Genomic DNA, 16,033 nt, shown 5'->3' on the forward strand with positions numbered 1-16,033 from the left:
CAGTTTCCTGACCCTTGTTCATTTAAATCTTGCTCTCAGAACAGCCACCAGCCGCTGCCTGGCTCAAAAGAGACAGGCGCCAGGGCAGCCAGCACCCATGGGAGCAGCTACCAGCCCCCCCCAGTCTGACCCCAGCACCCATGGGTGCAGCTAGCAGCCCCCCCCGGTCTGACCCCAGCACTCATGGGAGCAGCTAGCAGCCCCCCCCGGTCTGACCCCAGCACTCATGGGAGCAGCTACCAGCCCCCCTGGTCTGACCCCAGCACTCATGGGAGCAGCTACCAGCCCCCCTGGTCTGACCCCAGCACTCATGGGAGCAGCTACCAGCCCCCCTGGTCTGACCCCAGCACTCATGGGAGCAGCTACCAGCCCCGCTGGTCTGACCCCAGCACTCATGGGAGCAGCTACCAGCCCCGCTGGTCTGACCCCAGCACTCATGGGAGCAGCTACCAGCCCCGCTGGTCTGACCCCAGCACCCATGGGAGCAGCTACCAGCCCCGCTGGTCTGACCCCAGCACCCATGGGAGCAGCTACCAGCCCCGCTGGTCTGACCCCAGCACCCTTGGGAGCAGCTACCAGCCCCGCTGGTCTGACCCCAGCACCCTTGGGAGCAGCTACCAGCCCCGCTGGTCTGACCCCAGCACCCTTGGGAGCAGCTACCAGCCCCGCTGGTCTGATCCCAGCACCCTTGGGAGCAGCTACCAGCCCCGCTGGTCTGATCCCAGCACCCTTGGGAGCAGCTACCAGCCCCGCTGGTCTGATCCCAGCACCCTTGGGAGCAGCCAGCCAGCCCTGAGCTACTCCTAGCAGCCTGGCCCCAGCACCCATAGGTGCAGCTACCAGCCCCCCGGTCTGACCCCAGCACCCATGGGTGCAGCTGCTTCCCCCCTAACCCTGCGCCTCCCAGCGGTCTGACCCAAGCACCCGAGGGGGGCGCCCACACGCACTCTTATGCCCGGAGCACCCATGGGAGCAGCACCCCGGGGACCCCCCGGGCCCCGCCCCTTTGCACCCGTCCCCGCGGGGACCCCCGCCAGGCTCCCCAGCTCACCTGCGGGGACGGGGCTCCCAGGCTGGGGGCGGCTCCGGCTGCCTGGGGCGCTCGGCCTCCTGCTCCCTCCGTGGCGGACCAGAAACCTGCGGCCCCTCCGCCCCGCCCCTCCACGGGACACGTCAAGGCGCCGCTGGCCAATGGCGCTCCGCCTTTGCTCATTATTCACGAGGGGACTTGACCTCCTGGCCAATCAGCGCCTCACAGCCGCGAGACTCATTAATTATTCATGAGTTGCCGGGAGGGTGCCCTCGGTGGCTGTTCCGGCATGAATCTTCCCCTCCCGCCGCATGGCCGGGCCAGGGGAGAGGGGAGCCCGGAGGCTCCGGGGGGGGGGAGCGGCAAGTGCCGGGAATGTCCATGCGGGAAACTCAGCTGAGTTCCGGGCAGGTCCTGACATCAGCGCGGCGGGGCTGCCGCTGTCCCCGCCCCTTAAAGGGCCAGGGGCACATGGGGGGGGCTGAGCCTGGGGGGGCACATGAGGGAGGGAGTACATGGGGGGGGGGCTGAACCGAGGGGCGGGGGCACATGGGGGACGTGGGGGGCTGAGCCTGGGAGGAGGGGCAAAGTGGGGGTGGGGGGGCACATGAGGGAGGGAGTACATGGGGGGGGCTGAACCTAGGGGCGGGGGGACATGTGGGGCTGAGCTTGGGAAGAGGGGCAAAGTGGGGGTAGGGGGCACATGGTGGTGGGGGCCATGGGGACTGGACTGGATGGGGGCATACATGGGGAGGGTGAGACTGGGGGGCAGGGACACGGGGATGGGGGTCATGGTGGGCTGAGCAGGGACTCGGTTTCTTTCCCCGGCGAGGCCTCCTCCCTGGTGGGATTGGAGCCTGCGTCTCCTGGGAATCCGTGAGCATTACCCCCAACTCCCCCCTCCCCCTCACTATCCCCACTGTGAAATCGGGGCAGCCCTGGGACGGGCAGCAAACATCCAGAGCGGAGAAGCAGCTGCCTCTGGGGCTGGGTGCGTAGAGTTGCCAACAGTCCCTTATTCCCGCATCTCAGTCCAACAAGACCGGGAGTTGCTGAGTGCTGCGAAAAGCAGCAAGAAACACCCCTTGGTGAAGGGAGGTGAGTGCTGCTTAAGGTTATTATTAAAAATAATGACGATGATAATACCGGAGGAGGGGTGGGGCTGATCACATCTGAGCTCCATACCAGAGCCCCGCGTCTCCTGCATCAGAGCCGGCTCTCAGGCTGGTGTATGTTTTTGGTGCCTCCAGGGGATTGCCTTCCTGCCCCGCTGCACCAGCCTGGTCAGGGACACACACAGGACGTCCCTGCCCCTTGCACCGGAGCGTGGGGGACCCCCAGGCAGGACTGTTCAGTACGAGGCCAGAGACGTCTCTCTGGTTGTCCTCTAGGAACCATGCAGGGTGCGAGGAAGCCGGGCCCTCACCAGTGTCCCTCCCACTTCAGAAAAGCCAGAGATGTTAAGTCCAGAAGGGACCATTATGTCCTAACCTGACCTCCTGCACAGCTTAGGCCGGGTAACCTACCCCACTGCCCCCTGCATCCAGCCCATATCCGGGGATTGAGCTAGAGTGTGTGTTTGAGGAACTCCAGTCTTGATCACTATGGAGCAATTTCTGATGAGGATGTGGTCAGCTTCCCTTGTGGCACATCCTCTGTTTGAAACCCAGGTCCAGCGATGGTTGTTCAAGTGCCTACGGAAGGAGCCCATAACAGACAAGCTCTTAGCGGCACCACAATGTCAAACCCTGGATGGTGGTGTCGTTTGGGGAACTCAAACCAAAGGAACCAATCAAGATTTCATACTCAGTTCGATCGGAGCTCTGAGTGCTGGCAGCGTGTCATGTGGCAGAACAGACTGGATTTTTGCTGCTCGCTGGTGGTGCGGTGTGTCCTTTTTTGCAGATGATACATCTTCTGTTGGCGTATAGGCATCAGCAGCAGATAAGTGTCCACAACAATGTTGGACAGAGAATTTCAGCTCCAATCTCCCAAGGGCTCCAAGATGCTGCCCACCCTACGGGGTAGAACAGCTTGTGGCAGAAGACCAAGGTCCAGAACCTTGGAGCTGGGCCCCCAGACCCGCTTGGGCAAATGGGTTCAAGTACTCTGGAGAACACTGATGAGTTCACCTCCATAGGCTGCAAGCAGAGTTCAAACAGTCACAGCGAACTGTACGTTCTTCCATGAACAGGTTTCGCTGTCTCCTGCACAAAGTGTATGTCTCGCCAATCATAGAGCTGGAAGGGACCTCGAGAGGTCATCTCGTCCAGTCCCCTGCATTCATGGCAGGATTAAGTATAATCTAGACCATCCCTGACAGGTGTTTATCCAACCTGCTCTTAAAAATTCCCAATGATGGGGATTCCACAACCTCCCTAGGGATGCAAAACCGTCTTTGCACTGAGCCAGAGTTCGTGATCTATCCCTCCTGTGTTATGCCTGCAATGCTGATCCCGTCAGAAACCAGGGCCCTCTCACCGGCTGACTCGTCTGCGCCAAATCCTCAGCATAAAGTGGTTTGACTTTGTGTGAAATATCTCAATCTCACAGCGATCGGGCCTTCCTGCCATCGCTCGTCGTACCCGTACCAGACCTTCTGGGCTTCTGCTTCTTCTGGGCTCTGGCCAGATTCTCCCTGGCCAGGACCATGAGTTCAGCTAGTCTCTCTCGGAAGATCAGGACATACTCCACCACTGACTCTCCATCGGGAGTGGCCTGATGAGAGACGAATGGGAGGGGAAGGCCACTCCCAATGGAGAGTCAGTGGTGGCCCTCACCCTCCTGCCATATAACAGTTCGAAAGGCGAAAATCCGGTAGGCTCCTGGGGCACCTCCCTGTACGCGAACAACAGGTGAGGTAAGTACTTGTCCCAGTCCTGTGGGTGCTGGTTCATAAAGGTTTTCAGCATCATCTTTAGCGTCCCATTGAACCTCTCCACCAGCCCATTGGACTGGGGGTGATAAGCTGAGGCCCAGTCGTGCCGGACCCCACATTTCTCCCACAAGCACCGGAGCAGGGCCGACATGAAGTTGGAGCCTTGGTCTGTCAAGACTTCCTTGGGGAACCCCACTCGGCTGAAAATGGTCAGGAGCGCATCGGCCACGGTGTCTGCTTCAATGGAAGCTAAGGGCACTGCCTCGGGGTAGCGGGTGGCAAAATCTACCACCACCAGAGTGTATTTCTTCCCCGACCGGGTCGTCCTGCTGAGAGGCCCCACGATGTCCATGGCCACCTTCTGGAAAGGCTCCTCTATGATGGGCAAAGATCTCAAAGCCGCTTTCCCCTTGTCCCGGGCCTTCCCCACCCTCTGACAGGGGTCGCAGGATCGGCAATACTGCCGGACCGTGGTAAAGACCCCGGGCCAGTAAAAGTTCTGTAGCAACCTCTGCCGGGTGCGCCGGATTCCCTGGTGCCCTGCAAGGGGGATGTCATGGGCCAGGGACAGGAGCCTGCGGCGATACTTCTGGGGGACCACCAGCTGCCTCCTGATCCCACAGGACTCTACTTCCCTTGTGGGAGCCCATTCTCGGTACAGGAACCCCTTCTCCCACAGGAACCTCTCCTGGCAGCCTCTCCTCATGGTCCGTACCACCCTGAGGTCAGCCAGGTCCCTGAGCTTCCGCAAGGAGGGATCTTTCCTCAACTCGGCCTGGAACTCAGCAGCTGGGGAAGGGATGGGGCCCGGTTCCCTCTCATTGGCCGGGTCTGAGGCCACAGCCTCTCTGAGCCGTGCCCCTCAGCGCTCCCTCCCCACCAGGGTAGGGTCCTGCGCCTCCAGTGTGGTACCCTCCCCAAGGTCAGGGTGCAGTGCCCCTCGCCGGCTCTGGCTATGGGTCACAACCAGGGCAGTCTGGGGGTTGCTTGGCCAGTCCTCTAGGTCTCCCCCCATCAAAACCTCAGTGGGCAAATGGTGGTATACCCCCACATCTTTGGGGCCCTCCTTGGCCCCCCATTTCAGGTGTAAGCTGGCCACAGGCACCTTGAATGGGGTCCCGTCCACCCCCATCAGGGTCAGGTAGGTGTTGGGCACCACCCGATCTGAGGCCACCACCTCGGGCCGGGCCAGCGTCACCTCCGCGCCCGTATCCCAGTATCCATTGACCTTAGAATCATAGAATATCAGGGTTGGAAGGGACCTCAGGAGGTCATCTAGTCCAACCCCCTGCTCAAAGCAGGACCAATCCCCAATTAAATCATCCCAGCCAGGGCTTTGTCAAGCCTGACCTTAAAAACTTCTAAGGAAGGAGATTCTACCACCTCCCTAGGTAACGCATTCCAGTGTTTCACCACCCTCCTAGTGAAAAAGTTTTTCCTAATATCCAACCTAAACCTCCCCCACTGCAACTTGAGACCATTACTCCTTGTCCTGTCCTCTTCTACCACTGAGAATAGTCTAGATCCATCCTCTCTGGAACCACTTCTCAGGTAGTTGAAAGCAGCTATCAAATCCCCCCTCATTCTTCTCTTCTGCAGACTAAACAATCCCAGTTCCCTCAGCCTCTCCTCATAAGTCATGTGTTCCAGACCCCTAATCATTTTTGTTGCCCTTCGCTGGACTCTCTCCAATTTATCTACATCCTTCTTGTAGTGTGGGGCCCAAAACTGGACACAGTACTCCAGATGAGGCCTCAGCAATGTCGAATAGAGGGGGACGATCACGTCCCTCGATCTGCTCGCTATGCCCCTACTTATACATCCCAAAATGCCATTGGCCTTCTTGGCAACAAGGGCACGCTGCTGACTCATATCCAGCTTCTCGTCCACTGTCACCCCTAGGTCCTTTTCCGTAGAACTGCTGCCTAGCCATTCGGTCCCTAGTCTGTAGCTGTGCATTGGGTTCTTCCGTCCTAAGTGCAGGACCCTGCACTTATCCTTATTGAACCTCATCAGATTTCTTTTGGCCCAATCCTCCAATTTGTCTAGGTCCCTCTGTATCCTATCCCTGCCCTGCAGCATATCTACCACTCCTCCCAGTTTAGTATCATCCGCAAATTTGCTGAGAGTGCAATCTACACCATCCTCCAGATCATTTATGAAGATATTGAACAAAACCGGCCCCAGGACCGACCCCTGGGGCACTCCACTTGATACCGGCTGCCAACTAGACATGGAGCCATTGATCACTACCCGTTGAGCCCGACAATCTAGCCAACTTTCTACCCACCTTATAGTGCATTCATCCAGCCCATACTTCTTTAACTTGCTGACAAGAATACTGTGGGAGACCGTGTCAAAAGCTTTGCTAAAGTCAAGAAACAATACATCCACTGCTTTCCCTTCATCCACAGAACCAGTAATCTCATCATAGAAGGCGATTAGATTAGTCAGGCACAATCTTCCCTTGGTGAATCCATGCTGGCTGTTCCTGATCACTTTCCTCTCATGTAAGTGCTTCAGGATTGATTCTTTGAGGACCTGCTCCATGATTTTTCCGGGGACTGAGGTGAGGCTGACTGGCCTGTAGTTCCCAGGATCCTCCTTCTTCCCTTTTTTAAAGATTGGCACTACATTAGCCTTTTTCCAGTCATCCGGGACTTCCCCCGTTCGCCACGAGTTTTCAAAGATAATGGCCAATGGCTCTGCAATCACAGCCGCCAATTCCTTTAGCACTCTCGGATGCAACTCGTCCGGCCCCATGGACTTGTGCACGTCCAGCTTTTCTAAATAGTCCCTAACCACCTCTATCTCCACAGAGGGCTGGCCATCTATTCCCCATGTTGTGATGCCCAGCGCAGCAGTCTGGGAGCTGACCTTGTTCGTGAAGACAGAGGCAAAAAAAGCATTGAGTACATTAGCTTTTTCCACATCCTCTGTCACTAGGTTGCCTCCCTCATTCAGTAAGGGGCCCACACTTTCCTTGGCTTTCTTCTTGTTGCCAACTTACCTAAAGAAACCTTCCTCCCATCCAGCTCCAGGGGAACAAGGCACTCTCTCCGGAGGGACAGCCCCGCGCCCACCCTGTAAACCGAGCACCCTGAGTGCAGAGCCTCCAGCCCTCTGGCGGAGCTGGCCGCGGGTACTCTTCCCTCCTGAGCAGGTGGTAAGCTGGCAGCCCCCTTTGCCTGGGCCATCTTCCCCTTGTCCAGCTGGGTCCCTACCCAGTTAACCCTGGGTAGGTTGGGTCTGTTCAGTCTGCCCCTGAGCCCGGGGCACTGGGACCGTATGTGGCCTCTCTGGCCACGGTGATAGCAGCTCAGGTCACGTTAGTCCCCTTGAGCGGGTCGGAGGGGCCCGACGCCAGGCGTTCCCTTGGGAGGGGGTTCTCCACATTTCCCCACTGGGAGGTCCCCTGGTGACTCTCTCTCTGTATCGGGGGGGGCCTGTTCTTTTGGGACTCCTCCCAGCTACCCTCTGACCGACTGTTCACAAACTCGTCGGCCAGCTGCCCTGCGTGCTGGGGGTTCTCGAGCTTTTTGTCCACCAACCACAGCCTCAGGTCGGAAGGGCACTGTTCATACAGTTGCTCCAGTACAATTAGGTCAAGCAGGTCCTCTTTAGCTTGGGACCCAGCTGTCCACTTGCGGGCATATCCCTGCATCCGGTTGGCCAGTTGTAGGTAGGTGACCTCAGGCGTTTTACGCTGACTCCGGAACCTTCTCCGGTACATCTCGGGGGTCAGCCCAAACTCACGGAGCAGGGCCTGCTTGAACAGTTCATAGTCCCCTGCCTCTGCCCCTGTCATTCGGCTGTACACCTCCACGGCTTTGGGATCCAGTAAGGGGGTGAGAAACTGGAGCCTGTCTGCAGGGTCAACCCTGTGCAGCTCACAGGCATTCTCAAAGGCCGTCAGGAAGCTATCCATGTCCTCCCCCTCCTTCCGCTGGGCCAGGAAGCACTTATCAAAGTTCCTTGCAGTCTTGGGTCCCCCCGCACTCACCGCAGCCGGGGCCCCACTGCTCCTCAGCCTGGCCAGCTCCAGTTCATGCTGTCTTTGTTTCTCCTTCTCCTGACGCTCCCTCTCCTTCTCCTCCTGCTCATGTTGACGTTGTTTTTCATGATCCTCCAGCTCCCTCATTTTCATCTCCCTCTCCCATTCCAGCCGCCTCTGTTCCAGGGATGGGGAGCTCCGCTGGGAGGATCCCCTGCTGGGTGCCGGGGTCAGGGTGCCCTCGGTATTCGCTGGGCTTCCCCCAACCCCTCCCCCAGGCCTAGATAGGAAGGGTCTCGGGGTGTCCTCGGCAGCTGTCTGACCCCTCCCAGCCCGGTCAGACCCCAAGGCCCACGCTGTGTCCACCGGGCAGCTTCCCTCCAGGACAGGGATCGGGTCATCCAAGCGATCCCTCTCCTCCAACTGGGCAATCAGCTGTTCCTTGGTGGACCTCCCGATGCGCAGCCCCCTCTGCCTGCACAGCTCCACCAGGTTGCTCTTCAGGCGTTTAGCGTACATCTCCCTGCTGGCCACTCGCAGGCCGGGCAGCTTCCCACGGTTTCCAGGAAAATCCCCTCGTGTGCCAGTCCTTCTTGAGGTCACCACCTCTTTGCCAGGGTCGAGCTGCAGACTCCTCCGCCCCTGGGACCGCTTGCTGCAATCCCGCGGGGGATCCTGTTACTGCAACAGTCCTTCTCTCTGGTCACACATTCCCAGGGGTTAACCGCCCCCTGAAACCGTCTCTCTCTGAATCTTCAGCACGCCTGGTCCCCGTCAATCCCCCTTCTTTTTACTGCTCCCCAGTCACTTACTGCAGGAAGCACCGTCCACGGGGTGCAGTACATCCCACCGCTGCCACCAGTTGTCACAGAGTGTGGGGGAGTCCAGGCCCTGCACCCCTCTTCCTGGGATTCACTGAGACTCTCAACCAGCCAGTAAAATGGAAGATTTATTGGACAATAGGAACACAGTCTAAAACAGAGCTTGTGGGTATAACCAGGACCCCTCAGTCAAGTCCTTCTGGCGGAACAGGGAGCTTAGGCCCCAGCCCTGGGGTTCCCTGCGTTCCACCCCCCAGCCCCAAACTGAAACTAACCCCCCCCCAGCAGGCTCCCTCCTGCAGCCTCTGTTCACATTCCTGGGCAGAGGTGTCACCTCCCCCTCCCCCTCCCGGCTCAGGTGACAGGCTCTCAGGTCTCCCATTGAAACTCCCCTGCCACATTCCCAGGTCAATACTCCCCCCTCCCTGCTGCATCACAGCCCCTTCCTGGGCTCTGCAGAGTTCTCCACTGCCCTGTCCCGGGTGACACCACCCAGCGCTTCCACACACCCCCCACCCACCCCCGAGGCCCCATTCCCATCAGCCTTTCCCAGGGTGTCTGTGTGGGTGTCCCTTTCCTCCAGAAACCTGACCCCTGCACTGCCTCCCTGGGGTCTGTCCCTTTTGTCCAGGCTCATCGCAGGAGCTGGTCCTGCCCTGGGGCTTCCCAGCATCTCTCCTGGCCCTTTGCTTGAGCTCCCTTCCCAGGTCAGCGTCCCCAGGAGCTCCAGGCCTACGCTCCCTGCCACGGCCCTGACTCCTTCTGGTACGGGTCATCCTGCCCCTCTCAGCTGGGCTGGCCGCCCTCCGGGTGCAACCCAGGGAACTCATTGCCCTCTGTCAGGTCCTTTCTCTGCCAGCATGAGGCACATGCTATGCACAGCCTGGGACCCTTGGAAACAACTGAGGACCCACCTAGGGCACGAGCGGCTCGTTCACTCAGGTGCCATCGGGGAGAGCTGGCCCTGAGCATTCCCAGGGTATCTCAGAGCCCTGCACAGATGCTGACTGCTGCATCCTCAAGACCACACAGCATGGCTGGACATGCCTATCCCTGGTGACCAATGCTTAGCCTCTCTGGGAGCCAGTCACAGGGCTAGCATGTGAACCCAGAAGGCCCGGGCTCTTAGCCCCAAGGCTTCACTGTAACTTCATCTCCAAGCCTGCAGCCTTGGGCAGAGGATGGAAATGTGTAGCGTTCACCTGCCTGCTGCCGAGACCACAAGGGATAAGCATGTGTTACGTTGTATGCGGTGCCCTGCCCCTTAGGACCAGGGAGCTGGAAACAAACAGATGGTCTCTGAGGAGACGTGATCCATGTGGGTCCCTTGTCCCATGTTCCTGGAAGCTACTAGCTGGCTAGGACACACAGGCAGCGGTTGCATCATGCGTGGGCTCAAGGGAACAGGTCACGCTGTCCCCTTCCCGGCTGTAGCTGTGTTTTTAAACAATTCCCTGGATCGCTCCTGCTTTTGCAAGCCTGAAAACTTCCCCCCGCCCTTCCCCTCCTGATCCACCTGTCTTCTGGTGTTGAAGAAACCCGCTGGCTGCTTTGGTTCCTCCGGGGTCTTTCAGTGGAGCTAAAAATAAGACAGTTGGTTTATTTCCCAATAACAGCTCCAGCTGCGCTGCTCCCAAATGACTGTTCCCCAGGATTCAGAACAGCCATTCATGGCTCAATGTCCCCTTTGCCCTATTGCTAGACTGACCCCATTTCCCTGGGGGCGAGCCCGGTGCAACACCAAACCCCCCAAAGCATGGCGTGAAAACCTGAGTCGTGTTTCGGTAGCAGTGACTCAGGCCGCTGAAGGGATTGCACCCTCTTGGCAGGACAAACTGCATTCCCACCTGCCGCTCTGTTCTGGCTCCAGCTCTGTGCAAAGGAGCCAGAGACAGATTCCCTCCTGCCGTGGTGGGGACGCGGCCCATCAGACGCTATGTCTGTGTTGTGCAACCCCACGAGCCCCAGCTGAGTGCGGAGGGCAGGGCAGGTCCAGCCATGCTGTTTCAGTCAGTTCATCCCTTCTCCAACTGCGAGGCCCCTCAATCCCAGCCCACAAATCCCTGCTACGGCACCCCAGCCCTTGGCACCACCGCCCAGCTCTGCCAATGCCCCTTGATCCTTAGGGGCAGCCCCCCGCTGACCTGGCCCTTCGGACGCATGTACCCACTAACCTCACAGGCAACCCAGCAGCTGCTGCTGCTCTGCAGTGGGGTCGCTGAGTGCACACGGGGAACAGAGTGGGGATTGTTTGTGTGGCTCATGGTGTGAGTCGTGTGGGGAGCGCTCTGTGCCTGGGACCCAGCTCAGACGGGCCCTGCACGGCTGCAGATGTATTTTCCCAGCTAACACTTAGGCCTTGAGGGGCTGGCCGACTGGGTGCCCTTCACTCCCCTGTGCCCTGGGCTTTCCTAGCAGGCTCTGAGGAGACTCCCCGTGGGCTGCAGCATGCTGGCTGGTGATGTCACAGGAAAACCCACCCAGCCAGGGCTGCTGGGAGCCGAGCCCCGGGCTGTCCCTGCCCCATCCCCTTGCAGACACTCTCTAGGGTTGAACAAGACCCAGAAAAGGCTGCAAGGTTCCTGAAAACGCCTGCCCTTGCTGGGAGCCGGCCCTGGCGCGGCCAGGAGATGGGGCTGGAGTCTGGCACAGGGCATGTAGGGGATGCTTCTCACCCCAGCCTATGCCAGCCAGAGCCCGAGGAAGGGACAGACGCCGTGAGCCAGTGCCTGACAGGCGGGGTGGAGCTTCCTGGTGCAGCTGCGTCCAGCCGCGGGGTTTCCAGCTCCCCTCTGGCAGCAGCTGGTGCGGGGCCAGACAGGCCGCAGGGCCCCAGGCTGGCAGCTCCTCTCTGCCCCATGCGGCTCCCCCCCGCCCTGGTTCTCTGGCAACGTCCCCAGCTGGGACTGCAGCGGCTTTGTCTCTGGCCCCCGTTCGTTCCTGTGCGGGGCGTCGAGGCTGTGCACCGCGGCTCTGTCAGCGCTGGGAGGAAACCTCAAGGCTGAGCCGCCCTCCTCCCAGCTCCCCAGGCCTCGCTGCATGCAGAGCCCTCCCAGGGGAACCCCCTGCCCACATCAGCGTTGGCGGGGGAGCGCGGGGGGGTTTCCCTTGGGCCCTCCCCACAGCCCAGCCTGCTCCCCCAGGTGTCCCCACGATCAGTGCTTGGGCTGGGAGTTGCAGAGGGCTGGCAAGTGCGGCACTGAGCCGGGATGGGGCAGTTCCCGCCAGTGACAAAGGCCTCTCCTGTTCCAGGGTTTGGGGCTATGGGCTCCCCAGGGGATCTCAGACCCACAGCTGGAGCCGGGATCCAGCTGTTCCCCAGCATGGCAGTAAGAGCCCCCCGTTCTGGGCTGGCGCCGGTTCCTTCTCCCGCTTCCGCGGGCTCTAGGGTGTTTGCCTGTCGGGGACTGTTGGGGGGAAGTGGTGCTGGGAGGAGCTGGGCCAGGCCAGCCTGTTTCGACCCCCCAGGCCCGTGTGCTGGATGGTGGATGCGCTGGGTAAACAGGGAGAGGGTAGGGAGGGGATGCCAAGCCACGGTTCCCTCAGCTGGGGCCAGGACTGAACCCACTGGGTCGGTACAGTTTGACAGGCCACCCCCCGCCCCAGCGTTCCTAACTCTGAATCCCCCACCCCTAGTGGAGGGGCGATGGGCACTCACTGTGCTGGTAGCTGTGATTCCCCAGGGGCCAGGCTGGGGAGAGACATGTGATTGCTGTGTGCCTCAGTTTCCCCGTAACATGGGAGTGATGGAGCTTACCTGCCCCATTAGGGAGGGTAAATCCACAAATGTGTGTGAGGCTCAGGACGGGGCATGGAGATGGGTGTCCAGCCAGCCTGGGGTGGGTCACTGCTGGGGTCTGGGTACAGGAAGGGGGGAGCTGAGTACACAGACATGGGGGGAATGACAAAGGGAGTCGGGATTCGCAATGAGCCACCTTCCCCTAGAGGGGTTTCTGGGGTTGCTGAGCTTCTGCCATGTTCTAAATGTCCAGCCCACTTCCTGAGAAAGCAAAACAAAACACTCCCTGGTTTTATGTAGGACCTACGTTATTGGGAGCGAAATCACAATGAGCAGGTGCATTTTGTTGCCTATTCCCAGGGGCCCCCGACGCTCTCTGGCAAACTTTGATTCAGCCTTTTTTAAACCGCAGCCCACACATGGAGCTGGCAACATGGGGAGCGTGCTCGGCTCCCACCTCCTTCCCTGGCTGCATCTGTCTCCCACGAGCTGGAGCCAGAATATGGGTCGGGTCCTGACGCTGCCCCTAACTCGCTGGGGGGCTTCTGGCAGTCGCTGGCCCTCCCTGGCCTCTGTCCCTGCAGCTGGAGCCTGGGGGCAGTCGCTCGGGGGCGGGGGGCACAGCCTGGCAGAATGTGGGAGTGGCACTGAGTGATGTCCCAAGCCAAGTGGGGGCTGGGCTCGCTTGGTGCCAGGCTGGGCCAGCCTATGTGTATAGTGGGGGGGCTGAGAGCCATTGAACCAAACTGGAAACCCTGGATATGAAGGAAACTACTTCAAGCCAGGAGGTGCCGCAGCCCCCCCAGGTCCAGGACCTATGCCCCTCCGCCCCCCGCCTGTTTTCCGCAGGTCTTTGTTCCTCTGACAAGGGGAAGGTTTCCCCCCATTGTGCTGGGGCACCAGTTTCATGTGGGTGAGGGGTGGATGCTGCCCCTGGTGGCTGGATCCCCCCGCCCTGCACGTGGGGCAGAGCCCAGGCTCCCTGCCAGCCAGCAGCAGCTGGCGCCCCCGGGCCGGTGCCCTTCGCCCCAGTCCGTCCGTGGGAAACACACTCCACGCTTGGCCTTTTAGAAAAGAAACTTTATTGGTCGGGCTGCTCACCAGGATGCAGTCATAGAAAATGGATAAAGCTCCGCCCGCCTCCCATGGCCCCCAGCTCATCACCTTGAGCTCGGGAGGGCCCAGGACTCGCGCTCTGCCCCGTGGACCCGCTCGGCTCCCTCCCTCCGGGGTCAGAGCTGCTTAGTGCGGTACCAAACCCTGGTGGCCTTGGGCCGCTCAAGCCAAGCGCCCGTCTGTGCCCTGGGAGTTGCTTACTCTGCTTCTCCGTAAGAAAAATATATCTGTAAAAAACAATAGATGGGCCCCTGGAAACAGACAGAGGGTGAACAGCCCCCTGCCCTGGCCACTCCTTCGCCAGCTGGCACCTCCCCTGCCATGGGCTGGGCTGCACAGGGGGGATGCAGCGCGGCTCGGCAGGGTGAGTGCGGGGCACAGCCAGTCACTGGGTCCCCACGCACATGCTGAAGGAATGGCCCTAGGCAGAGGGGCGAGGGCTCAGCCTGCCCTGGGCTGGGGGGCTGCAGAACATCTGGTTTCTCCGCGAGCTCCCGTGGCAAACAGTGAAGGGCAGCTCCGGCAGTGAACAAAGATCCCAACCGAGGGCAAGCAAGGCTCCCCTGCCCCCTGGGGACTGCCACTGCCTGGGGCCTGGCATCCCCCCGCAGTGGTGGTGCCATCATGGGGTTGGCAGGGAAGGGCAGAGCATGGCAAAGGCCCAGCCAACCCCATCTCTTCCTGCCCATCCGTGGGGGCAGCACAGGGGTCCAGAGATGCCTTCTCGTGGCTTAGAGAGAACCCACCAGGGAGCCAGGCACAGAGCCCAGGTGCTGGGGCCGTGCCCACTTTGGCCTGGGCATGGCTGGGCAGGCCGTGAGCTTTGCTGCAGGGGAAGGACCCCGGGGGTGGGAGGGGGACGGGCAGTAAGAAAGAAAATGCTCTTAACAAAGAAGCAAGTTTATATATTGTGGCTCCGTTAACAACAAACCTCTGCTCTCCTGTGTGTCACATGGCAGTCAGGACGGCGGCCGCGTGTGCCAGGGGCTGGGCTGTGCCCAGCGGGTCTGAACTAAGGGAAGGATGGGCACAAACACAAGCCAAACCACCCGGTGTCCCCTGCCACCTGAGGGGCTGCAAAGGGGCAGGGTGGGGGTTGGGAATTGCCAGCCCCAAAGCCGACGTCGGCTGGTCAGGAGACACACCGTGTCCCAGCACACGCGGCCCCTCCCTCCGTGCTGCCAGGGCTGCAGGGAGCCCGCTAAGCAGCTGCGGTGCGTGCGGATAGGAAAGCTGGAACAGGCGCTTGGCGAACTGCGCTGGGCATCTGACATCAGCTATGGAAGTGAGAATGGCAGCAAGCGGGGAGGCTGGGGGGATATGCAGGGCCCTGAGCCTGAGCCGTGCCGGGACTCCCTGCAGAGACTCAGCTGCTCAGGATCAGGCCCACAGACCCGTGTCAAGGCTTCTCTCTGGCTGGCCAAGAGCCCTCCTTGCTCTGTCCCCTTTCTGTGGCATCAGCACGTTCTCTAGCCCTCCTGGAAATGAGTCACAGCCGCACCCTGGGCCCTCCAGCACCCCCACCTGCACCCTCCCCCAGCCAGTGACCGTGCAGCTCCCCCGGCCTGCACCCTCCCCTGGCCTGCACCCTCCCCCAGCCAGTGACCATGCAGCTCCCCCGGCCTGCACCCTCCCCTGGCCTGCACCCTCCCCCAGCCAGTGACCATGCAGCTCCCCCGGCCTGCACCCTCCCCCAGCCAGTGACCATGCAGCTCCCCCGGCCTGCACCCTCCCCTGGCCTGCACCCTCCCCCAGCCAGTGACCATGCAGCTCCCCCGGCCTGCACCCTCCCCTGGCCTGCACTCTCCCCCAGCCAGTGACCGTGCAGCACCCCCAGCCTGTACCCTCCCCTGGCCTGCACCCTCCCCCGGCCTGCACCCTCCCCCAGCCAGTGACCATGCAGCTCCCCCGGCCTGCACCCTCCCCTGGCCTGCACCCTCCCCCAGCCAGTGACCGTGCAGCACCCCCGGCCTGCACCCTCCCCTGGCCTGCACCCTCCCCCAGCCAGTGACCGTGCAACTCCCCCGACCTGCACCCTCCCCCGGCCAGTGACCATGCAGCTCCCCCGGCCTGCACCCTCCCCCGGCCTGCACCCTCCCCCAGCCAGTGACCGTGCAGCACCCCCGGCCTGCACCCTCCCCTGGCCTGCACCCTCCCCCAGCCAGTGACCGTGCAACTCCCCCGACCTGCACCCTCCCCCGGCCAGTGACCATGCAGCTCCCCCGGCCTGCACCCTCCCCCGGCCTGCACCCTCCCCCAGCCAGTGACCGTGCAGCTCCCCTGGCCTGCACCCTCCCCCAGCCAGTGACCATGCAGCTCCCCCGGCCTGCACCCTCCCCTGGCCTGCACCCTCCCCCAGCCAGTGACCGTGCAGCACCCCCGGCCTGCACCCTCCCCCGGCCTGCACCCTCCCCCAGCCAGTGACCGTGCAGCTCCCCTGGCCTGCACCCTCCCC

At 61.1% G+C, this 16,033-nt stretch overlaps 2 protein-coding genes across 7 annotated transcripts in view; one reads left to right on the plus strand and one right to left on the minus strand.

Moving 5' to 3' along the window:
* STAT3 (signal transducer and activator of transcription 3) overlaps positions 1-1,244 on the minus strand; it is a 34,136-nt gene extending 32,892 nt beyond the window's left edge. For 5 of the 6 annotated variants that reach the window (XM_073326236.1, XM_073326235.1, XM_073326234.1 and 2 more), the window contains exon 1: positions 1,052-1,133. Coding sequence is in view for 1 of the 6 variants with exons in the window: in XM_073326237.1 (XP_073182338.1) it covers positions 1,052-1,213 (162 nt within the window). In the remaining 5 variants the exon portion in view is untranslated. Of the gene's footprint in view, positions 1-1,051 lie in introns of all 6 variants that reach the window. The other variant, XM_073326237.1, reaches the window with a different exon arrangement.
* ATP6V0A1 (ATPase H+ transporting V0 subunit a1) overlaps positions 1-16,033 on the plus strand; it is a 193,715-nt gene that overhangs the window by 94,676 nt on the left and 83,006 nt on the right. The window lies entirely within an intron of this gene.

The sequence above is a fragment of the Lepidochelys kempii genome, chromosome 27 (assembly GCF_965140285.1).
Source record: "Lepidochelys kempii isolate rLepKem1 chromosome 27, rLepKem1.hap1, whole genome shotgun sequence".
Lineage (NCBI taxonomy): Eukaryota > Metazoa > Chordata > Testudines > Cheloniidae > Lepidochelys > Lepidochelys kempii.